General features: G+C 37.5%; 1 protein-coding gene and 1 non-coding gene across 2 annotated transcripts in view; both read left to right on the top strand.

Moving 5' to 3' along the window:
• Positions 1-451: 451 nt before the first annotated feature.
• The window catches only part of Slc6a15 (solute carrier family 6 member 15), a 48,646-nt gene continuing 24,127 nt past the window's right edge, over positions 452-24,970 (top strand). Inside the window, exons 1-5 of the mRNA XM_041676709.1 lie at positions 452-906; positions 18,312-18,753; positions 21,394-21,551; positions 21,924-22,050; positions 22,888-23,069. Coding sequence (XP_041532643.1) covers positions 18,465-18,753; positions 21,394-21,551; positions 21,924-22,050; positions 22,888-23,069 — 756 coding nt within the window. The 5' untranslated portion in view covers positions 452-906; positions 18,312-18,464. The remainder of the gene's footprint in view (positions 907-18,311; positions 18,754-21,393; positions 21,552-21,923; positions 22,051-22,887; positions 23,070-24,970) is intronic.
• Positions 24,687-24,759, top strand: Trnak-cuu. Its single transcript has one exon. It is a non-coding gene; the product is annotated as a tRNA-Lys (tRNA).

The following is a 24,970-nucleotide window of genomic DNA, read 5'->3' as shown; positions in this document are numbered from 1 at the left end:
TTAATTTTACACAGCCTAACCATAATCCTTGAGGCAGGCAGTACTCTGATGATAAGCAAAGCCCCAAGCGCTTTTCTTTCACAAAATATGTAAATGGTGGCACCGGAAGAAAGCCCAGGAGCCCTCATCCCTAGACTCCTTACTGATTCTGCAAGAGTAGAAGAGCAAGCCCTATGCAATTGTTATCCTCCCAAAGACAAAGACCTTGGTAGGCAACTAGTGCCCATCCTTTTAGTTGAGTGGGTTAGAAGACAGATGTAGAATAGCTCGTGGGGCCGGGGGGGGGGGGGGGGGTCGAAGGGAGGGGTAATCTGTTTTACGTGGGGGCTTCCCCAGACCCACCCAGCGTGCCACCGGCCTAGCCCTGCGCGCTGGGAGGACGCAGCAGGCAGCCGCAGTGACCTCTGCGTCACGAAGTGGTGGGGAGGAGAGGAGGCTCCCAGCCTGCAGACCAGGCTCAATCCTTGGCGCCGGTTCCCCGCCCGCAACCACCTCCTCTCCCCCGCAGCCTGTCGGGGGGCCGCAGCACAGGCTGGCTGGACACGTGGGAGCCTCCGTCACACCCTCACTCACACACACACACACACACACACACACACACACACACACACACACAGGCCCGGGCGCGCGCACTCACACACACACACACACATACACACATAAACCAAAACACACACACCAGGAACCGCGCACCAGCATCCCATGCCATTTCAGTGGCAGACACAGGCGCTCACGAATCTCTTGGTGCCAGTCTGCAGGACAGCGACTCCCGAAACCAAGCCTGTCCTTGGCAAGCTGTTTCTGCTCTCCAGACAGCTCCTCTGCAGCTTCTGGCCCCGTTACCTGGATCCGACCCTTTCTCGACCTAGGAAACAGTAAGAGGTGCAGGCTCCAGAAGCACCAGAGGTAATGTCACGCTCCGGTGCTGGAGCACCGCCAGGGGTAGGGTGGGGCTCTCTCTTAGACACCCTAGAGTCAGACGCCGGAAAGGACAGCAGGATGCAGGGATGGAGCTCCTGGGACGGAAGGAGGAAGGGCAAAGGGAAACGCGGAAGAATGGAACTGGTTTCTGAGGATACCCTCCAGCTCCGCGTCCTGCACCTGTGCAAATTAGGGTTCGGGTGGGTGGGGGTCCGAGGCGGCACTTGTGGGGGGAAACACGTGGGTCAAAACGTGCTGCCATCCTTCCTAACCTAGGTGGAAACTGCCTGGTGCATCCGAGGAGACAGGCTCCTTTCCAAATCGAGCAGGGAGTTGACGGGTGCGGGCGGAGGGGGGGGGGGGGGTTGACAGGGGAAGTCCGAGAGGAAAGTTGGTGTTAGAGCATAGCTGCGCTCCTGAAGTAAATTGGAATCTAATCCTCATAAGGGCGGGAGGTGAGGCGGGAGAGTAGCGAGCCTTTTTCCTGAGGGCTCGTGGATCATTTGCCACAGCACCACAAGTCTATCAAGCACGCTATTTCGTGAACCGGATTCGATTCTCTCTCGCTGGAGGCATCCTGTGATGGGTTGCCCGAAAACCAGCCTTTAGGCGAACACTCGGCACGTGGTTGCTGGAGAAAGCGTAGCATCGCGTTTCTCTGCATCCTGGAATCGGAAAGGGCGACTGAGCGGGTCGTGGAGAGAATGGTGGCACAGGGAACTTAAGGAACGGCTGGGGCTGGAGAGGGACTGGGCATCCCTACGCCTTCTGCGTAGTCCACGCACTTGGTTGTTCTGTGTGTGACAGCGCAGAAAAATTTGAATGCAGGAATGTTGTACACCGGAGCGAAAGCCTCACTTTCTTAACTTGCTCACCAGCCTTAAGCAAAGGAATGAATCTGAATCCCATCGGGGTAGTGGGCTAGGGTAGGAGTGGGGTCTGAGTGGCCAGAGAGAGTCTGCTTTCAAGGGCTCCAAGGGAGTTTGTTTGTGTGTTTTCTTCTTTTATCAGTGAGCTGAGAAGCGGCATTGAAAGTGCTCCTTAGCATAGCTAATCTGACATCTTTCTTTCCCTTTCCACCCTAGTGGAAAAAGGTTGGAGTAGGACTGGGCGGGGCCCAGAGGCCAGCGTGGTGACGTAGCAAGTGTTTGGGTGCTTATGCAAATAATCCTGCAGCCATTGCCTCTGGACCACCCTCTCTGTCTCTTTACACTTAAAGACATACCCATTCCTAGATCTGAGTTCTTCACTGCAGACCTGAGAATGATGTGGGGAATAAAGGCTTTGCTTTAGGGGCTCTATTTGGGATCTTTTTATTCTCTTCTGTAAAACGTATCTTATTGCTTCCAGTGTTTGGTCACTTTCTGGAAAGGCAAGATCAGAGAGCAGTTGCATCATGCTTCAACCCCCAACGTCTCGTTTCTTAATTACATCTTATTAAAAACATACCTGATTGCATCTTTCTCAACTTTCTTAGCCTGGAGTGGTTTAGGCACTTTATAAATACTTGATGGAATGAGTGAGGTTTCTTGTTTATTCATAAACAGTATGTATATTCCTCTCACATTAACTCAGATTTTGTATCATCCTAGGAAATTTAAAACTAAATTAACTGACCACTTTTCTCCAAGAGAAACTTTCAGTGCATTCTTTTTGTGTCGCTAGGAGACAAGAATTAACAAATTTTGGAAGGAAGTTAGTGTCTCGTGTTTATTGTTGAAAAGATATATTACTACACATTATCTAGATGGTTTAGAATCATTGTAAAATTCCAATAACTATGACCCAAGCTGTGACCTTTAATGGAATTTAAGAAGTATTTATACATGTTTCTGGAAGACAAGTGGTTTTTTTTTAAATCTAATTAACAATAAATAGGGAGTTTTAAAATTGAGTGCTCTAGCCTTTAGGAGATGGACAGAATGTCTTTCTATAAATTATTGAAACATCTGAAAACGATTTAAGATAGATATTACAAGTTGAGCTTTATGTTTATAATCATACTTTTACCCAGCTTTAGCATGTGCATGTTTAAAAATATTTCTCTGTCTTGAAAATGTACAAAATAGGAAATACTTTGATGGTTCTTTAAACTCTGGAGTTATATGCAGCCAGTTTAAAAACATGATTCCCTTAGAATGGTAAAGCAGGAAGAGACTCCAGTAGTCTAGTGGTTATTGCAAACTCCAGGGTTTACTTTTCTTTTGCTTCTTCATATATCACTCAACTTTTTGTTGAAAATTATGTTAATTCTTTACCACGACATATGCACAACTGGATATAATAATACATCAATATGCAGACTTGATGGTGAAGCGATTTCTGGGCAGATGGTGTTATTAAAAAAACTCCATAGGCATAGTGGGATGCACGGAAGGTATCCAGTTTTCCATGGTCCGAATCTTTCTTCTTAGTCTTGGTTTATGAACAACTTTACTCTTCTGCTGGTATTCGGTAATACTCGATGAACTTCTTATGCTACAGTATCAGCTGTGGTCAAACATTATTATTTTCTTTGAGAAATTTCAACCCTAAAGATAGGCATGCAGCAGCATAGTTTAAAATATAATTGCTTGATTCAGGAAAGAGAGAAATGCTTTAGCCTTGTTGGCCAGGGTACTTAATATCTGTGGGAATTAATCCACCAAGCTGTCCTCTGAACATGAATGTTATGAGTAGAATGGCCCGTCATGAAAGCTTTTCCATGCATCAGACTGGAAAAGATCACAAAGATGACTCAGGGGATGGAAGAAGGCACAATCACTTTCAGATGTTGTGTGTGACCACAGAGACTGAGAGAGCTTTATAAAGAACAACTTGGTAATACCTATCAAAATCATAAAAGTAGTTTTGATACATCCGTTTCACCATCAGGAATTTATTCTCTAGATTCATAAATGTAAGAGATGCAAAACTATTTACTCAGATTTTCTAACATAAATTATCATATGCAATTTATATGTACAAAATGTAAACACAAAGGACATTGTATGGCTATTAAAATAAATCTAGTATGTTAAGATAAAAAGTGTGGACTTCTAACCTCAAAAGCAAAAGAAGCAAAGACTTAGAATTAAGTAGTTATATGGAAATGAATAGGTAGGGAAAGACATTGTAAAAGTAAAAAAGGTCAAATAAGAGCCCTTGGTAGAGAATACTCAGGCATTCATTAGCTTGATTTTATTGCTGCCTGAGTACCACACTACCAAGGGCTCTCATTTGACTTTTTCACATTTACAATGTTTTTTTTTTTTGCAAAATTTGGAAACAACAGTAAAACAGGTTTAATACTTTTTGACTTTTTACTTCATTAGCTTGATTATATTGAGTACAAAAGTCAACAGGTATTAAACATTTTTTACTATTGATTTCAAATTCATAAGGAATTTACTTTCAATATTTTTTCATTATTTGTTTTATTTTTGAAAATAATAAATACAACATTTCACCCTCCTTTTTTTCCTCCAAACCCTCCACACAGACCTTGGACTTATCTTTTTCATTGACTATTGTTTTATATATCTATATATGTGTATACGTGTGTGTGTGTATGCACATATATCAGGATATACAATGTTACTTTCACGAAGGTTTTCTGGGTTCATTCATGTAGCACAAGTTCTAGTAGGTCTTAATAATAAAAGCCAGGAGTCAGACACAGGGAAATACTAAAAGATTAGAAAGATGAAGGAATAAGATCATAGCCACCTTACCTCTCAACTTCCCAGCTGAAAAGAGACTGAATTCCTGTCTCCTAACACCTTATCTCTTCCTCTCTCTGCACAGCCATACATACCTCCAGACAGCTATAGTTAGCAAGTGACTAGCTCTGCCCCAGATCTTCAGGCAAGCTTATTTGTACAAACAACATGTCACCACAGGTTCACTATTTGGTGTCTGATAACCAACTGATGAGACCTCCCCTGCATAAAACTGTTCCTTTTGCTCCACTCCGAGCATTCCTTAGCTGCTTGTAGGTTTTTTTTTTGTTTTTTTTTTTTGTAGGTTTCAGACCCCCTTTAGACTTTTTTCTCTCTTTGCAGCAAAGAATATTAAGGAAAACTATAATAAATAAAATTCAAAGCTTTGGAACCAAGTCCCCATCTACAAAACACTCCCATATGCAGGGCTCAAGGAACATTGAGGAAGAAGGGCAGAAATATTGTATGAGCCAGACAATCAGGAAGTTTGCTGTGAGACTGTGTCTCCTAGCAATGTCAGAAGGACACCTACAAAGTTTAACCTACATGGATGCTTAAACATGAAGTAAACAAGGACACAAGAGGAGATATGACAAAGTGGTTGGGAGATAGCCCATATGGCCTCAATATTTTTCAGAATAAAATTACATAAGAGGAAATTTAAGGTATAATTTATTAACCATCTCCCTCACAGTTTCAGTTAGAGTAGATTTAGTTGACTAGCTAAATTTAGTTGGGTATATAAAGACATAAAAATAAATAAACACAGAGACAAACAAAAAGCACTTTAAAAAAAATCAGTGAATGGATGAAAGACTTTAGTTAGAGTTAGAGATAGTCACGCCCCAGCCAAACCCACCAGAAACCACTCTCCTGCCATCAGGAACTCCTGAAGGTCTCTTGCTCAGAGCAGCTGTAGGCACTCAGATCAGGCCTTCAGACTCTCTCAGGTTCTATGTGAGCATAGTTACCCCACATTGGGCATCATTTTCTAGGCAGAGATTACTCATTCATTTTCCAGTCACTCAGACCCAAAAAAGTCACACAGAAACTATATTAATTAAAACACTGCTTGACCTATTAGCTTAAGCTTCTTAATAACTAACAGTTAAATCTTAAATTAACCCATTCCTCTTGTTTTATATTTTACCACTAGGCTTGTGGTATACCCATAAAGTTCTGGGGGCATCTGTCTCCTTCAGCAGCTACATGATGTCTCTCCTTTTGACTCTGCCTACTCTCTCTATACATCTCTTCCAGTGTCGCTATATTCTGTCCTGCTATAAGCCAAAGAAGCTTTTTTATTAACCAATGGTAATAAGGCATATTCATAGCATTCAGAGAGAAATATCACATCAATTCTTAAATCATTGACTTTGCTTTAATAATAGTACAGAAAAATCCCAGCTTGCAGAAAATACCTAGGTCTCCTTTCCATGGTCAAAGCCATTTCATTCCATTTTAGTCCATTTCAAGTATGTTATATAATATAATTATGCAATAAACACATAGCTTTCTGAGTGCATAGTCATCTTCATTCTCATTAGATTTTTTATGTGTATCAATAGGTTGATCCCTTGCATGGGTGAACCAGGTTTTAAGCATTTACCCAGAGGATGACATCTGGGTTATTTCCAATTTGGAACTTTGTGAGAGAAGTTGCTAGGGAGATTCCTGTACAGGTATTTATGGAACATACCTTGTATTTATCTAGGGCATGGGCTTAGGAATGTAATTGCTAAGGACTATAGTATAATTCCATGCTCAATGTTAAAGCAGATTCCGAAAAAGAAATCACCTGTTTTCTGGAGTAGTGGCCATACTTTACATTCTCACCAAGTATAAATCAGTGGTCCACTTTTTACTCATCCTCAAGGGAATTTAGACCTTATTATGGGTATGTAGTACTACTTCATTGTGACTTTGTTTCCTTATTTAATGTTAACACGGACTCTTTTGTTGTGTTTGCCATCCACATAACATTCAGTGGAGTCTCCACTAGTTTCTTTACTCAGGCAGTACTTTATATGTATTATTTGTCATTTATTGATCTATTGGTTTGTTTATTTATTTTCAAAGAGTTTCTCTGTGTAACACTCTAATCTATCCTGGGACTTGCTCTATAGAACAGGTTGGCCTTTAGTTTACAGAGATCAACTAGCCTCTGCCTTTTGAGTCCTGAGATTAAAGGTGTTCACCACCACCTCCCTGTTTGTACTTTGTTTTTTTAATGGATGAGTTTAAGGGTCTTATAGACTTATAGAACTATGTTTTTTTCACTGTGTGATCTTTGGTCAGTTTTTCTAATTGGGACCAAATTTAGGGTCTTTGTCTCATTATGCTAGTGCTTTACTCCTTACTTAAAGATGACACAGTGGTTAAGAGCACTGCCTGCTCTTCCAAAGATCATGAGTTCAATTCCCAGCAATGACATGGTGGCCCACAACAATCTGTAATGAAATATGGGGCCCTTGAGGAAGAGACCTGCTCAGTCATCCACATCAACATAGACCTTGAAACCCAATATGAACAAGGTCAACACAATCTTCATAAATGGGCTGCCCATGCATCCTTCATAAACAATCAGCACCTTTTATTAAAGGTTTGCTTGTTTCTCTCTGTTCTTTTCTTAATTAAAAAATAAAATAATGTAATTACATCACTTTCCTATTCCATGTCCTACTCTGATGATATAAGTCACCAAACAATCCCACACCAGTACAGAATTGTGAAAAATAAAAGGGTTATTTACTTAAGGGGAAAACTTACAGATCACTGTCCTAGACAACAGTCCTCTGCATTAACAGGAACAGAGTCTAAAAGCCAGAAGCAGGACCTGAAAGAAGGAGAGCTGGGTGCCATTTACTGCTGCTTTTACAGTATAAGAGACCATGCCCAAGTGGGCTGGCATCTTAAAGGCTATTGGCTAAAAGAGCAGAATGTGCACCCAGAACACTACTTTCAACCTCTCCCATGTTCCCCCTTCACCACGTAAACTGATGGCCTCTTTTAGATTCCTATTATATACATGTATATGCACGTGTGTGCGTGTGTGCATACAAATGCACAAATATATAAATATAACCCCCTGAGTTCACTTATTGTGGCTTGTCTGTATATCATTTCAGAACCCATTATTTCATATTAGATAACCAATGAGGGGTCATATTCCTTTTATAGGCTATTTTTTTCTCTTCTAACAGTCATTAATTGCTTGTGGTTCTTTGATAAAAGGTGAGAGAGACTCCCTGGACTCTACATTAGCATTTCATGGTTTAGGTCTTGTTTAGAAAGCCATGTTGTTGAAATATTGTGGATGTAGCTTCCCAGTCATTTCTAGGAAACACAATCTAATAGCAGATTTCCTGGTATTCAGCTTCCTCCTGTACAATATTCACTGAGCCATAGGTTCAGGTTTCCTACTGTAGATGTGTCTTTTGCCATGGATACCACACAATCCTTTGATCTCTCATCAGTTTGCAGCAGTTTATTTTTTATTGTTTGTTTTCATCTTCTTTATAGATCTATTAATAGTGGGAAAGTATACTTTGAAGCATTGCTTATTAACTTTTGTTTTGCTGGATCTTGGTTTTGATCTCACATCTGAGAGATCTCTTTTCTTAGCTCTATGTCTCCAAGACTTTTCCTGGCTATGTGTTTTATATTTAAGTCTATAAACCATTCTGAGTTAACTATTGTATAATGTTTTAAACTTAGTTTATCCCGAGTTGGACTAAAGATGCTAAGTTTTTTGTTTTTTTTTTTTTTTTTTTTTTTTTTTTTTTTTTTTTTTTTTTTTGGTTTTTCGAGACAGGGTTTCTCTGTGGCTTTGGAGCCTGTCCTGGAACTAGCTCTGTAGACCAGGATGGTCTCGAACTCACAGAGATCCACCTGCCTCTGCCTCCCGAGTGCTAGGATTAAAGGCGTGCACCACCATCGCCCGACCTAAGTTGTTTTTTGAATGGCTTATTAAAATCACTTTTTTTTCCTATTGACATTACCTTTGTATTTTATTAAAAATTCTCTATTCATATTTTATTCATGTATTTTTTTCTGGATAGAATATTCATTCCATGGTTTCATGAATTTATTTTTATGTTATCCCCTTTCAGTATTTATTATTTATATTTTACTTTTTGTGTTGTTTGCATACTCAGTAGCACTTTGTGTTTTAATAATTATGGTTTTATATTTCTTTCCACAGACTCGTTCTTCTTGTTAATTCATAATATTTCTTCCTGTATTTTCATGATGTTTGGGTTGTTGGAAGTAAGTTATTTTTTTAGGTTTTTTGAATAGTGGAACATTTTTCTTTTTTTCCTCAATTATGATATGTAGTTTTGCTGGGTATATTAGTTTAGGCAGACTGCCAGAGTCCTTTAGAATTTGAAAAGCATTCCTGCAGATTTTTCTAGTTTTCAAAGCTTTCATGGAGAAATCAGCTATTGTTATCATGGGTTTTCTTTTACATGTGGCTTGAACTTAATTGTTTTTATAGCTTTCAATAAGTTTTTTCCATGTGTAGCTAGTGTTTTAACTATATATACCTGGGTATTTTCTTTCTAGTCTTGTCTATTTAGTGATCTGTTTGCTTCTGGTCTCTGTATAAGTGTGTCTTTCCTTAGGTTAGAGATGTTTTCTTCCATGATCTTGTTGAAGATTGGTCTATATTATTGACTTGAAATTCTTCTCCTTCATCCACACCAACAATTCAAAAAGTTGGTTTTTTACATGGTGACTCACATTTCCTGTATGTTATTTTCCTGTGTTTTCTTGCATTTTAATTCTTCTTACTTATTTATTCTTAACCTTCTACTTTATTATTGAATCCTGGCAGTCTTGACTTTTCCTATTTATAAGGCTTTCGTTTGCATTTTTTAGTTGAGTTATAGGGTTTTCAACTCCATTTTCATTTCATTACGAGTTTTTCTCAATGTTTCTATTTCCTTACTGAATTCTGTTCTCAAATCCTGGATTTTCTTTCTCATCCATTATCCTTATGTTTGTGTTTTCTTGGGCATCACTCTAGTATTTATTCCTGCTAAACTCCTTTTCCTTAATTTTATTGAACTTCTGTTTGTGTCTTCTTTGAATTTTTTGATGGAGTTTATGATTATTCTATAAAGTGTTGTTGTCCTGTGGTTCATCTAGGTAATTCTTATGGCAAACATTTCTAAATGTCTGGTAGATTTGGGACAGAAGGTACCATATATTTATCTATCCATAAATTTTTGGCTGGAGGATAAGGATTTCTTCTTGACAAATGGAACTTAAATCTAATCAGAAAATAGTGTTGCCTGCCATTTCTCTGCCCCTATTGTACCAGTAGGCATTTCTTGGCAGGCTTTTCATTATTGTAGCTCACAGAATTCACAGCTCACAGAAATCACAGGCTGTGATTAGTGATTACTGTCTCCTTTGGTAGTTTGAATGGTACTCCTAGCTCTATGAAAGTTAACTAGTAGGGATAATTCTTCCAGGTGTATAGCAGGTTAATTTTTCTATGTTCTTTGATTCCAGTATTTGGTGTCTTTTACAGTACAGTCTAATTTCAAGTACAGGAGATATAAATCAACAGCAACAGTAATAGCTTGCAATGTTTTGAGTGGTTTTTTAAGGGACCCCATTGTTTAACAACTCCATAAAAAGTAGCTCATTTATAGTGATATTTTGTTTGCACCTTAACAAATAAAGGTTGCCTGAAGATCAGAGTGTGAAGTTAGCCACACTTGTCAACGACAGAGACCAGGCAGTGGTGGTACACACCTTTCATCCCAGCACTCGGGAGATAGAGGCAGACAGATCTCGGTGAGGTTGAGACCATGTTAGGCTACAGGAGATGGCATCCGTCTAAAAGAAAAACAGATCTAAGCAGTGGTGGCTTTTAACCTTTAATCCCAGTACTACAGAGGTAGAGACAGGAAGGGATATGGCTGGGCTGAGAGAGGAATATAAGGAGGAAGAAGACAGGAGCTGAGGATTCAGTCTGAAGATTCATAATGATGCTGCTCAGTCTAAGGATTCCTAGGCACAGGATCGCCCATTCGGTCTGGTCATTTGGAAAGGAAAAAACTCTAGTGGCTGGCTGCTCTGCTTCTGTAATATTTCAGGTTGCACCCACGAACATCTGACTTGGGATTGTTATTATTAAGAACAATTGGAATTCTTGTTACACCCATTCCTGGTGTTGGATTCTGGTATCTAAGAGTTCATTGTTGCTCTTTTGTAGGGTAATCCATTTTAATTATTTTATTTACGTGTGTGAACTTCTTATAGTAATTGGTTTCCATATGTCTTTTTGGAAGGATGCTATGTTCTCCTCTCCAGGCCTTCTCCTATACTCTGTTCTCCATTTCCCATCTAATTTACCACCTCCTGTCCCATCATTCTCTTTTAGCACTTTATACCAAAATGCCAGTGTCTTCCACCTCCACTTCATTAAAAAGTCCCTCCCAATAGCCTCTTGGTGATATTCTGATCTCTATCCTAATTGTGTCAGGCAGGGATAGCACTTGTCATTATTAATGCTATTATTTCATTGGTAAAATTTGAATATCCTAATATATATTTAATTATTCACTCATGTAAGCACATATGTATGATTTCTGACATGCGTTCTACTGTGAGAAAATAATTGCTGTAAAACGTCTGAAATATGGAGCAAAAATGACCAAAGTATAGAGGCAATTCTCCAACAAAGCTACTAGTGTGACCTGGGAAAGGAAAAGAACATGAGAGAGAAGAAGAAAGAGAAAAACCTAGAGAAGAGCTGGCATCAAAATCATTTTTAAAAATGAAATAAAAGAAGAGTTTTTTTAAAAGAAAGCTGTTGGAATATCAGTAATCACTTTATGCCAGTAGAATTAGCAAAATGGCCAAAACCCTTACAAACGAGGGATTTCTAAATAAAGGCAACAATGAAGTAACTTAAGTATCTGTATATAAATGAGATGAATTGAATTTATAAATTAAATATGTATCCTGAAAAGTAACTCGTGGTTTCATATGGTTTTATTGGTTAACACCGCCAAATACTTAATGGAGAAAGAATATTAACCTCATTCATTTTCTTTCAGGAAATAAAGAAAAAATCACAAAACTCCAGTTATAACAGCATTAAAATTAAAAAAAACAAAATATGATATAAACATTACACTCACACTCTTAAAAGATCTGTACAAATATTTATTGTGTGTGTGTGTGTGGTGTGATAAGCACAATTTAGTATAATGAGACACTTTGATGAGGTGTGGTAGCCACACATATCTGTGTTTTTAAGGATAAGGCTTAGAGTGTAGTAAGAAATTATTCTGTTCTAGCAAAGTACCAGGAATGATTACTGTCCTGTTGAGTGGCCTTAAGTCTAACTACACAGCAGTTAGTGGCCTCAACTCCTGAGTGCCAGTATTGGAACTGAGTAGGACTGTTAAACACTTTACCCCAGGCAGCATGCATAGCTTTTCTGGAACTGTGGATGCTAGACCACAAGGAAAAAGGTTTTTTATGGGTCAGATCCAGCTAAAGTCACCTGAATTCTAAGTCCTAAGTGTGTGGTGTCTTCAGCAATATGGGCCCACCTTCAACTCCATGAGGCAACAAATGATAACATATATGTCTACTCTATTTTGTTTGGAGAGTTACTTGGACTATCCTGACAAACCATTCAATAGAAGGTTTCTTGTGTCTGGACACAGGGAAGAGATCAAGGGATCCTGGGGTACTCAGTCCCAAGTGATACATCTCCATCATAAGTTTCTGTATTTATGGCTTAGAGGATAACAGAGGAAAGGAGGCAGAAATATTTTAAGAACTAGAATACTGGGATGTCTGGTATGCAATAGTCTTTCATAAAATTAGCTATTCCAACAAATAAGTTGGAACAAAGGCAATATCAATAGGCATGTTTTCAAAGAAATTGCTAGACTTCATGGGTTCTCATCTCTAGACAAGGAACTACAGACAACCAATGACTTCCAGGAAGAGATTCAGCCTCTCCCAGGGATTAGTAACCTTAACAGTAATCAAATACAGAGAAGCCAACATTGAAATTGTATACACAACAACAACAATGAACTCAGAAAGTTTGCACAGGATTGTGCAGACACATACACACACACACACACACACACACACACACACACACAGAGCAGTAATAATCCAAGGGAAAGAAGCTATCAGCTTGAGAGACATCAGGTATGGGAGAGTTGGAGAAAAGAAAGGAAGAAATGACATTGTTTTGATTCTATTTCAGTTAAAAATATATTAAAAATTAAAATGTACTAGCCAAGTCTTAAAAATAATTATCAAAGGCTTCTTCTAAAGGTACATTAAATATAAAACACATATAATTTTATATAAATTAAATCATTTAAGAAACAGTTTTAGTATTCTATATTAGCATGTTAAGAAGTTATTTAATAGCCAGGCAATGGTGGCACACGCCTTTAATCCCAGCACTTGGGAGGCAGAGGCAGGCGGATCTTTGTGAGTTCGAGACCAGCCTGGTCTACAGAGCTAGTTCCAGGACAGGCTCCAAAGCCACAGAGAAACCCTGTCTCGAAAAACCAAAAAAAAAAAAAAAAAAAGAAGTTATGTAATTATTTTAATAAACAGAAATTTATAGGTCAAAATTGTCTATTATTCAAGTTTTCAAATAAATATTATAAAACCCACTTCCTTAGTAACAAAATGAAACATCCTTAAAGTGATAAAAAATATGTTCACAAAAGTTAAATTGCTTAAATTTTACTTAATTGAAACAGAGAATATTTCCCTAGTCATGTTAGGACATGAAAAGATGTCTGCTCTTAGCATCTTAATTCAACATTGTATCTTAGCTAGTAACATTAGTTGAGGGAGGGATATTAGAATTAGCTAACTAAAGAAGCACAGGTTAAATTATCTCCATTCATTCATTGATCACATAAATATTTATTCTAGGTTATCTTATAAAATGACAAAATCTAGTTAATATCATTAGAAAGGGAAAAAGTATGAATTAAAAATCAGTTTTATTCCATATAGAGTAAAATTAATTCCTAAATTAAAAAAGAATTATGATAATATAATTATATTATATATTATTATAACAGTATAATAATATAAGGTAACTAGAGGTGAATTTAACAAAGTATATTATGAAACAGTGTTTAGTAAAATTGATGAGTATTCATGTACATGTTGTGACACACCAAGTTTGCAAACTGAAAAAGCCATACTTTTAGATGCCATTGTTACCAAATAAATTTGTATATTAATGTAATATTGTTTAAAATACCATTAAACTTGGTTTTAATTAATTATTTTTGTTTCAAAATTTTAATTTTTAAATTATTTCTCATTCTCTGTCTCTGTTACCTATCTGAGATCTGTGACTCTATCTCTGTCTGTCTGTCTGTCTGTCTGCCTGTCTTCTGTCTGTCTGTCTGTCTGTCTCTCTCTCTGTGTACATACCACAGCATATATGTGGAGATGAGAGGACCACTTGCAAGAGATGTTTCTTTTCTTGTACCACATGGGTCCTTTCATAAAAAACTCAACTAATCCACTGATCAGGCATAATGCCAACTGCATTCATTATCTGGGCTGTCTCACCGGTTTTTATTTTTGTTTTTTTGATAGATCTTGACAAATTTCAACACATGTGTTGGAAGACAAAGAACCAAACTAGGTAAAGCATTCTGTAAGAAGAAGAAAATATAAAGTAGTTTTGTCGGACATATGTATTGGTTTTAATAGTTTGGGGATAAAATGTAAGGAATTTTGGGGATAAAATTTTGTGTGAAGATAATTAAATCATGGAAAAAATGTAGTAATGAGAAAAATTAAACAATAAAGTTCTCAGCATGTTTCATAAGTCGGTATTCTTATTACCAGAAAGACAAAATAATTTGATATTTAAATGTGCTATAAATGGGCTATGTTATTTAGAGGTTTTTTCTTTGCAATTGTGGAAAGTGATGTTGGCAAAAAAGTAAACTGAAAAACAAAAGACCAGAAGAAAGAAAGAAGGACGGAAGAAAAGAAGAAAAGAAAGAAAGGAAGGAAGGAAGGAAAGAAGGAAGGAAGGAAGGAAGGAAAGAAAGAAAGAAAGAAAGAAAGAAAGAAACTGGCACAAAAACTCATGGACACAAGGGGTGCTTGACAATGAGATAGAAAGAGAAAAGAATGAAAGTAGTTCTGAAAATCAGAAAGCAGGATCCACCACTAACGAAATAGTTATGTTCTGTCATTGACACATTTGATGGAACTTAAGGAGTTTTCAGCTATTTTTTGATGTTTGTTTCCTTATGATGCAAACCACAGGGAAGGAAGATTATATTAAAAAAATGATGATGATAGTTTTTTCTTCCATTGTCATACACCCTTTGCTGCCCCCTCCTTCAAAAAAATGGGATTTATCTCTTCGTTTTTCTATTTTTAAGGTTTAGATTGCACCTGGGTATGGTTTTGCATGCCTTTAATACCAGCACTCTGGAGAGCAGAGGTGGGAAGAGCTCTGTGGGTTTAAGGTTAGCATGGTCTACACAGTGAGTTCCAGGACAGCTAGACCAATATAGTGAGATTTTTTTCACAGCACCCCATTCAAAACAAACAAACAGAACTCATTATGACATTTCCACACATTTGTTGTATTGGTTGATTGTCCTTGCCTGATCCTGTCTTCCACCTCACTCTGGGCCTCCTGTATCCCTCTCTTTTCAATATAATCCATTCCACTTTCAAATAACAGGTCCTATTATGATCTCCCCAACTCCCTTAAAACCCCCTCTTCTCTTACATGGACACTTTTCTTGGCTCAGTTCCTCAACCGCATTCACTTTCATATAAATATACTTATGTAATATCAGAAAGTAAGATCTACATGACACAGAACACGTAGCATTTGTCTAAGCCTAGCACGGTTCACTCAACATAATTTCATTCCAAGACATTTCCATTTTCCTGAGAATTGCATAATTTCATTTTCTTTATGGCTGGGGACAATTCCATTGTGAATATGCACTACATAGTTATTATCAACTCATCAGCTGATGGACATCTCAGCTGATTCCATTTCATGGTTGTTGTGAATAGAGCTGTAATAAACATGGTTGTACACGTATCTTTGTGGCCTGATACAGTCATTTGGGTGCATATCAAGGGCTGGGATATCTGGGTCTTATAGTATTATTCTGAATTTTATTGAGAAAACTTCACACTTATCAGCTTACACTCATTCCATGAATAAATAGGATTTCCATTTTTTATGCATATTTAAAAATTTTTATTGACCTCATGTGTTTCTTCTTTTGAAAACTTCCTGATTAGTTCTTTGGCCTATTTATTTTGGCAGAAGTTTTTCTTTACTTTTTGCAATTATTTACATATTCTAGATGCTAGACTCTTATTTTCAGTAAAGTGGTGAAAATTTTTCTTCCATTCTATAGACTGCCCATTTGCTATGGTGACACTTTTCTTTCATGTGCATACTTTTAAATTTTTATGTAACTTAGTTTCTTAATTTAATGTTGTTTCCTGTGCTATTGAGATTATATTCAGAAAGTTCTTGCCTTTACCTTGAAGTACATCTTGTCTTTTCTTCTAGTAGTTTCAGATTTTAAATTAAGGCCTATTATCATTAATAGAGATTTAATGCAACATGAGAGATATATATCTAAATTTATTTTTCTGAAGGTGGACATACAAGTTTGCAGCACTATTTGTTGAATAGGCTGATTTTTCTTCCTCCTTCATAAAAATTAATGTAACCGTGGTTGTGTGGGTTTATTTGCAGGTCCTCCGTTTGGTTCCATAGGTCTAGTTATCTATTTTATTCAAATTGGCGTGGATTTAGTTGTGAAACTGTCTCTGACCAGTGAGTCATTTTCAAATATAACTCATAGGCTAGCTAGTACATTTGCTTGGGCTTACCTTCTGTAGTCTGGAGTTGGGAATCTGTATTTACAATATAGACAGTGGGAGCCAGTATTTTAGAAAGAGTACTTCTAGAAGAAAAAAAAAATACAGCGACCTGAATGCTAGTTTGCTCCTGTCTAGTTGAGGCAGAGACTTTCAGCCCATCATATTGGAGCCAAAAGGGGTCTTTCGTACATCAATACAGCATGTAATAACTGGTGCAAGAACTGTCCTTGAAAGTCTAGCTACATTAGTAAACCAATGAATCATGCACAGTTAAAACCCTTGCTTTGTTTGAAGTTAGAAGGTTGTGAAATTGACCCGATGTGCAGAAAAAGAATGTAGTATTTATGAAAAAAATCCTGCTGAAGCATGGAGCATTCCTTCTGGACATTCAACAAATTAATTATAGACTATTGCACTCAAAGGAGTGAATGTAGCCACAGCAGTAAAAGTGGGCACTTGCTGCACCTTTTCGTTGTGGTGGTACTTCTGCAAGAACTTTTATTGGGCAAGCTTACTATCATTTTCAGTTTACAAATGAGTTGAATAACTTGGCCAGGATAGTAACATCCCTAAGATTTGGAGAGGAGATTCAAGCTCAGGAGGCCCGTCTTTGTAAACTAGATTTAAATATTTGGCAGTGATATATCTTTTCACATGGACATATTAGTTCTTATACGATTCCACTATCATAAAAGAAGAAAGCTTATATGAGAACATGCAGAGACGAAGAGGACAGTATCTTTTTGATTATGAAAATAGCTCACAAGACAAACACATAGGCATCCTCATGAATATTAACCTTCATCAGGCGATGAAAGGAGACAGAGACAGAGACCCACATGGGAGCACCGGACAGAAATCTCAAGGTCCAAATCAGGAGCAGAAGGAGACGGAGCACGAGCAAGGAACTCAGGACCACGAGGGGTGCACCCACACACTAAGACAATGGGGATGTTCTATCGGGATCTCACCAAGGCCAGCTGGCCTAGGTCTGAAAAAGCATGGGATAAATCCGGACTAGCTGAACATAGCGGACAATGAGGAATACTGAGAATTCAAGAACAATTGCAGTGGGTTTTTGATCCTACTGCACGTACTGGCTTTGTGGGAGCCTAGGCAGTTTGGATGCTCACCTTATGAGACCTGGATAGAGGTGGGCAGTCCTTGGGCTTCCCACAGGTCAGGGAACCCTGATTGCTCTTTGAGCAGATGAGGGAGGGGGACTTGATCGGTGGAGGGGGAGGGAAATGGGAAGCGGTTGTGGGGACGAGGCAGAAATCCTTAATAAATAAATAAATTTAAAAAAAAATAAAAAAAATAAAAAAAAATAAAAAAGCAAAAAAAAAAAAGAAAATAGCTCACATTAGTGTCCGACATCTTTCATGAAGTAACAATGGCATTTTAATGCTTGTATTTATACCTATTCCTTTTATTTTATTTCCCAATTTTGATACATTATTTTAAATTTCAATCTACATCTTTCTCTCAACCAACTTTCTACAATTGCTAAAAAAACATAGCAAATAATGAAGGTATACATACTGTTCATTAAAGTCTAGATTAAAGTGTATTTTTTCAAGGAAGAATTAAACTAAAAGAAGTAGGAATAAAACTTATACAAATTCTAAATCATATATGAAATTGTTGAGCTCTGGTTGACCAAGATCAATCATGCTTTGTAATATTGGGTAGGGACTCTACCAAAAAGAGGAGCAAGAAAGGATGTTGAAATATTGTTGATATTTTTCACTATTAAATATCACATTTCAACTTTTCATTTCACAGCTATCTACAGAGTATCGGGATCAGTTCCAGGATCCCTAAAAATTCCTCACCTTGAATCAAGACTCTATATGATATTCTTCGATTTACTTCGTTTTGAATAACATTGGGAAAAAGACATTTGCCTCAAAGGTGTCTTTTAAATAATACTTTCCAATGCCTAAGAATAGCAAAGTGGTTAAGAGAGATTTAGATGATGAGGTTATTGAGTCTGTCAAGGACCTTCTGTCCAACGAAGACTCACCCGAAGAGGCTTTTAAGAAGAGTGAACTAATCGTTGATGTTCAAGAAGAGAAAGACACCGATGTCGAAGATGGATCTGAAGCAGATGATGAAAGGCCTGCTTGGAACAGTAAGCTGCAATACATTCTGGCTCAAGTTGGATTTTCTGTAGGTCTGGGGAATGTGTGGCGATTCCCATACCTCTGTCAGAAGAATGGTGGTGGTAAGTCACGTTTGCTTGCTTTAATGATGAATTGCTACACTGGTGAATTACTGTTCGTTATTTCGGATAGCTCCTACTACTGTTACAGTATCATATTTTCAGAAATTGTGAGTTCCGTTACAAAGCTAGGGAGACTCCTTTATGGGAAGCAAGCCCAGCACCGTGTTATTAAGTTTCCAGAGAAACACAACTGTGTCCTACAAATACTAAGGGATTGCTCAAGGAAATGCATTCTTGAACGTCTTCCCTGAATACTGTAAACATTGCCGAAGTACTGAGGGGAACTTTTCTAACATGGGTTTTGTTCTCTGCATGCCGGACTTTTGCTTTCAATGAGAATCTAAAGCCGACAGCACTGACTGAACATGAATGTTCTCTCGGTGACTTACTACCTCTGAATTCTAAATTGTTTCGTTCTTTAACAAAAGAAGAACTAACATGTAATTTAGAATGATTATGGTCTTTAATGTGGACTAGCACTTTTAGGACTCATGAAGGAGTTGAACCAGATAATTACCATAATGCCATTCATTCTTTGTCCTTGGAGGTTTTACACCATCTAATACAGGTCTGTAATATAATACTGAGGAATGCTGTCTGGCTTCAACAAGTTCTTTGAAAAAAAGAATACTCTTATTTCATTTCAAACAAAAATAGTTTCACCATTATTAGCACTTTTACTCTGTATAGTGGACACATAATTTTCAACAGTTTAAAAAGAATAAAACTGTCATAAAACTCTTGTGAAAAAGCTGGGGATGGTGGTACATGCCTTCAATCCCAGCACTCAGGAGAATCTCTGTGAGTCTGAGGCTATTCTGGTTGACAAGGTGCCTTCCTGGATAGCCAGAACTGTTACACACAGAAGTACTGCATCAAAAGCAAACACAACAGCAGCCGGGCGGTGGTGGTGCATGCCTTTAATCCCAGTTCTTGGAAGGCAAAGAGAGACAGATCTCTGTGAGTTCGTGTCCAGACTGGTCTGCAAAGCGAGGTCCATGAAAGGCTTCAAAGCTATAAAGGAACCCTGTTTCAAAAAACCAAACAAACAAGCAAGCACATTCATACATACACACATATATGAGGGGAATATTTATGTATTGATATGTATATCACCAATATTTTTGTAATTGTATAATATATGCATATAAAGTATGATAAAGCAAATATGGATAAAAGTACATACTCTGGACTGAGATGACTCAGTAGGAACATTACATGGTTTGCAAGCCTAAGTCCCTGAGTTTGGAAGACCAAGCATGGTAGCACGCATCTATAACCCGAATGCTCATGACAGGTAGTCATGCAAATTTATGGGGCTTGCTAGTCAACCAGTTAAACCAATTCAGTGAGTGCCAGTCTGAATGAGAGACGTTGTCTTAAAAGACAAAGTTTATTTTGATAGACAAAATGCCTGAAATTGACCTCTGGTTTCTACATGCTTATGTCCCGACACATACACAATCCCTAACCTACATATTCTGAAAGGTACACATTTTTATCTCCAACTATTACAAGGGGTGGTTTGATATTATTTCTGGTCTGTGATAGTTTGTTTGGCTGAAAACAATTATGGTTTTATTTTGCAGTAATTATAATACACACACACACACACAAACCATGTCAAATGAATGGAACTAGTCATTTGCAATTTTTCCTCAGTTACTAAGATAAAATGCCAAGGCCTTATGGTGATTAAAGTATATTTTAGGTGGTTAGAGAATTCCACCAGGAGCATAGTAAGAGGTTTGGAAAGCAAACTTTTGAACGAACCTGACTAAGAACTAAGAATTCAATTTCACATCAAGTAAGCTACGCACTCCATACTGCTCATCAAACAATAATTCTCTAGCAAGTTGATAATATCCCATGGGAATTATTTATGGTATCAAAGCTTAGCACCTGTAGATGTCCTTTTTTTAAATAAAAATTGTTTGTTTGTTTGTTTGTTTTTTGCTGCTTGCTTTTTTGTTAGTTTCTCACTATTCGTTTCATTTTCTAAGATTGGCGGAAATACTTACTTTGAGACATTTCACTTTCTATAACTTCCTGGACATCCCGCTAAGGATAAAGACAGACTCAGATTAAAGTTTGGTTTTGTTCCTTTCAGTATGACTTCAGCCTTGTTGACAGCTATTAAAAGTTTGACTATTAGTTATTAACAAGACCTACCTCTCTACCTCTTTCTTTGATAAAAGTAATATTCAGGTTAATTTTCCTACTATTGATTTCTTGCCTAACAATGTAAATAGAGAGCAACATTGCATATCTTGTAAGAAAAATCGGCTGAATTGGAGAATGTGTTGCATATGTGTGTTCAGAGGAACATGCGTGCAGAGGTCAGAGGAGGTTTCAGGATAGTTTTCTCCTTCCACTATGGTTCAGGAAATCAAATTCACGTCATCAGACTTGTGCAGAAAGGTAGCATCTAGCTGGCCTGCGAGACTTCTTAGAGGAATTAAATACAAGATTCAACCTTTTGGATGTTCAAAGACAATCAGTTATATTTTCTCAAAAACCTCTATTTGTATTATAGAAAAAACTTTTCATAAAATCGTCTTTCATAAAAAGTTTAGCATCAATGTATACTCTACTATAACTTGAAAATAAGGCATGTTCTGTTTGTTTTTGTTCCTCTAGGTGCATATCTTCTGCCATATTTAATACTACTTCTGGTAATAGGAATTCCCCTCTTTTTCCTGGAACTTTCTGTGGGTCAAAGAATTCGGAGGGGCAGCATCGGGGTTTGGAATTACATAAGCCCTAAACTGGGCGGGATTGGATTCGCGAGCTGTGTAGTAAGTCTCTTCCTCTGACATTGTTCTTACCTGTGCTGGTTTAGAATCATGCAATCCTCTTCTCTGTAAACTCCAAGTCTTTGTCTCTGTATAGTTCTTTATTCACTTGTTATAAGCTGCTGGTACAGAGTGCACTTTACAAAATCATCTATGATAACTGATAGTACCTCAATCTCGAAATGGATTTTAAATGTTCAACTCAGAAACTATTTTAAAGTAAAGATAATGCTTTCAGATAAAAATATTATAAGATCAAGACCTAAATATTATTACAACTTAAAAAAATATTAAATATTATGAATTCCACCCTGCTGTTTTAAAGGGAGCGTCAGAGGATGAGCGATAAAAGGACATTCTTTTACTTTTTTGCAGGTATGCTACTTTGTGGCTCTTTACTACAACGTCATCATTGGCTGGACATTGTTTTACTTTTCTCAGTCTTTTCAACAACCTCTTCCTTGGGACCAATGCCCCCTGGTGAAAAATGCATCTCATACTTGTAAGACGCATGTTTTGTTGTCTTCTCCTCTTGAATGGTTTCAAAACTGGCAAAGGCACAGATTTCTTTTCTGCTTTTTAGAAACTGCAGTGGGTGGCAACAATAAAAATCCAAAACCAAAACAAGCAAACAAAACGTCTGTAGTGAGCATCATAATAGACTCCCTTCGGCTTTTGGAATGGCCACTTGTCGTCATCATTTTTTTTTTAAATCTTAGAATATAAAGAACCATTTTCTATAGAAGGCAACTCATTCATGAAGTTAAAAATGTTCTACTAGTCCCATTTAAGAAAGTAAAATAAAACATGTGAAATATTTTTTATTTAATCCAGTATATACAAATGTTACCATTTGGACTTGCAATGTATGCAAATATTATTTTGTTGGCATTATAGTTAACCTTAGTTTTCAGGCAAAAATTCCAAAAATCCTACCTGAATTTTACTTTAACAGCACATACATATCCCTTCATTCTGCTTTTCAGCAAAATCTCTGGCTAGCAGCTATCACATCTGACATTGCTGTGCTCCTGTATCATATAATTATGGGTCTGGGAAGGGGAATGTTAATTACTTGTTTCAATTATTTCCTTAAGAAGTTCATGTATTCCTTTGGAATTCTTAATAACTATCAAGAATACCTGTTCCCGGATTTTTCAGAGTCTACAAATTTTTGTATTTCATTGTGAGCTTGACCGCTGTTTTTAGGTTAATTATTTTCTAGGAAATGGATAAGAATTGGCTAATGGACTTGCTCAGCAAAATCCAATATTACTCATTGCTCCTCATATATAGTCAGAATTATTGCATCTTATCTCTTTTTTTTTTTTCCACACAGATATCGAGCCAGAATGTGAAAAAAGTTCCGCCACCACCTATTACTGGTACAGGGAAGCGTTGGATATCACCAGTTCCATCTCTGAAAGTGGAGGCTTGAACTGGAAGATGACTGTCTGCCTGCTGGCTGCCTGGGTCATGGTTTGTCTGGCCATGATCAAAGGCATTCAGTCTTCTGGAAAAGTTAGTATGCTAGAATCCCTCCTGATTCAGCTAAGTACCCTTCGTGGGTATTGCCAATCCCTTGTAGCTATCCCCAAAATTCAGCTGACAAATTGCTTGTAAAACTTCATTCTAAGTATTTTATGAAAAGTGATATTTTTAAAAACGTGCCTTTAAAAAGTAGAGAAGTAATAAGCAAAGTGTTTTGTAGTGACATTTAGTATCATTTATAGTATCTTTTTTTTTCTAGCAAAATCTTTTTAAAAAACCTTCAATATTTAAGTCTGTTCATTTTGCCATTTGTTCAACATCTGTTAGTTCTCTGATTACGTCATCTCCAGTCATGAAAAGTGATAGAATGATGAATTAAATTTTTTGTTTGTTTACTTTGTATCATATCCTTCTTTTGGGTCTTTTTCTGAGAAATGATTATAAAGAATATTCAAATCGTGTACTTTTGAGTGTTTCTTAAAATTCTTGTCCTTAGGTAGTTAGAATGATGCCAACAAGCAACACAGAATACCTAAGAAATGACAAGAGCACACCTTCCAGGACAAAAAAAAATTTAAATATACTGGGCTTGGAAAGGACATTAGGTGCACTATGAAGTCTGAATAGTTTGTTGTTTTCTTTTTTAAAATGATGCATTGGGCACATAATTTTTATTAATTCTTTTGCTTTCGAAAGCATTAGAATCCAACACTTATCACTGCCCTTCCCATCCTTCAGCTGCTTCATAGAAAGAAGTCAGTGTTGGCTCTTCTATCTGTCCCCTAATGGTATAATTATATTAATTTCTCTTTGTAAAGTGTAGCTGTGATCATGTGTCTTTTCAGTCTAATTGGGCATCATAGTTAGGAACACTGGGGAGAGTGGAAGTTGAACTACTCTACTATTATTATAAGAATAATTAATAACAATAAATCATGTGATGATGATGATAATAATAATAATAATAATGTGACATTGGCACAGATGACTTGAACAAAGATGGTAATAAGTAATTATACCTAGTAGACATCTCTTTGTTCTGGGACCTGTACTACTTTATCTTACTTACTCCTCAAAGCCCTAAAGTGTAGTTACAACTTTCAGATCCACTTTACTGATTAATAAAAAATGGCTGAGACAGGTTATCCTGTGTAGCCCAACTTTCTTTGAACTGGAGTCTTTCTGCCTCCCGTGAGGTGGTCACAGTCACACAACCATGTGTCACCTTGCCTTGATGTCTGTGTCTTTAATGGAAGAGGCTGTGGTATGGCCCACACTATGCTGCCTCTGAGTATATATATATATATATATATATATATATATATATATATATATATTTGTGCCTATCAAATGGCGACTTGAGAATGGGATGAGAGTGGACGGAAGTTGGTCTGACTCATCTTTGCTTCCTGTTGATTCCGTTTGAGTAACAATAAGGATGGTATTGTAGCCTGTAAATCAGTTTATCTGACCTTCATGTTCTTTTTGTGGCTGCTCCGTTATTTTGCATGTGACAAAGTGAACATAATAGCTGCACAACTAAATGTCTTGAAATCTTTGTAAATGTTATTTTGTTTAATACCAACTTCCCAATTTTAGACACTGTAGTAATAGGAGTGGCGGGGCTGCGTCCCCAGCACCCTGACTGCCCAGCTAGCTCAGTCGGTAGAGCATGAGACTCTTAATCTCAGGGTCGTGGGTTCGAGCCCCACGTTGGGCGCCAAAATGTAGCGGCGTAAACGAATGCAGACAGATTGTAAAAATATATATAGCTTTAATGGCGAAATAGACTTACAGAACCACCGTTCCCGCGGAGACCAGGAAAGCAGAAAGGGATGGCTGGGAGCACGCTTGCCAAATTTATAGGCCAACATTAGCCCGAGGTGAACACGCCCCCTAAGGGGAGGGACTTATCCCTACAAGACACTGCT

The sequence above is a fragment of the Microtus oregoni genome, unplaced genomic scaffold (assembly GCF_018167655.1).
Source record: "Microtus oregoni isolate MIOR12 unplaced genomic scaffold, Mior012 000001F_ref0000356, whole genome shotgun sequence".
In the NCBI taxonomy this organism is placed as follows: Eukaryota; Metazoa; Chordata; class Mammalia; order Rodentia; family Cricetidae; genus Microtus; species Microtus oregoni.
The sequence above is the reverse complement of the archived record's forward strand: the minus strand, read 5'-3'. Positions and strand labels throughout refer to the sequence as shown.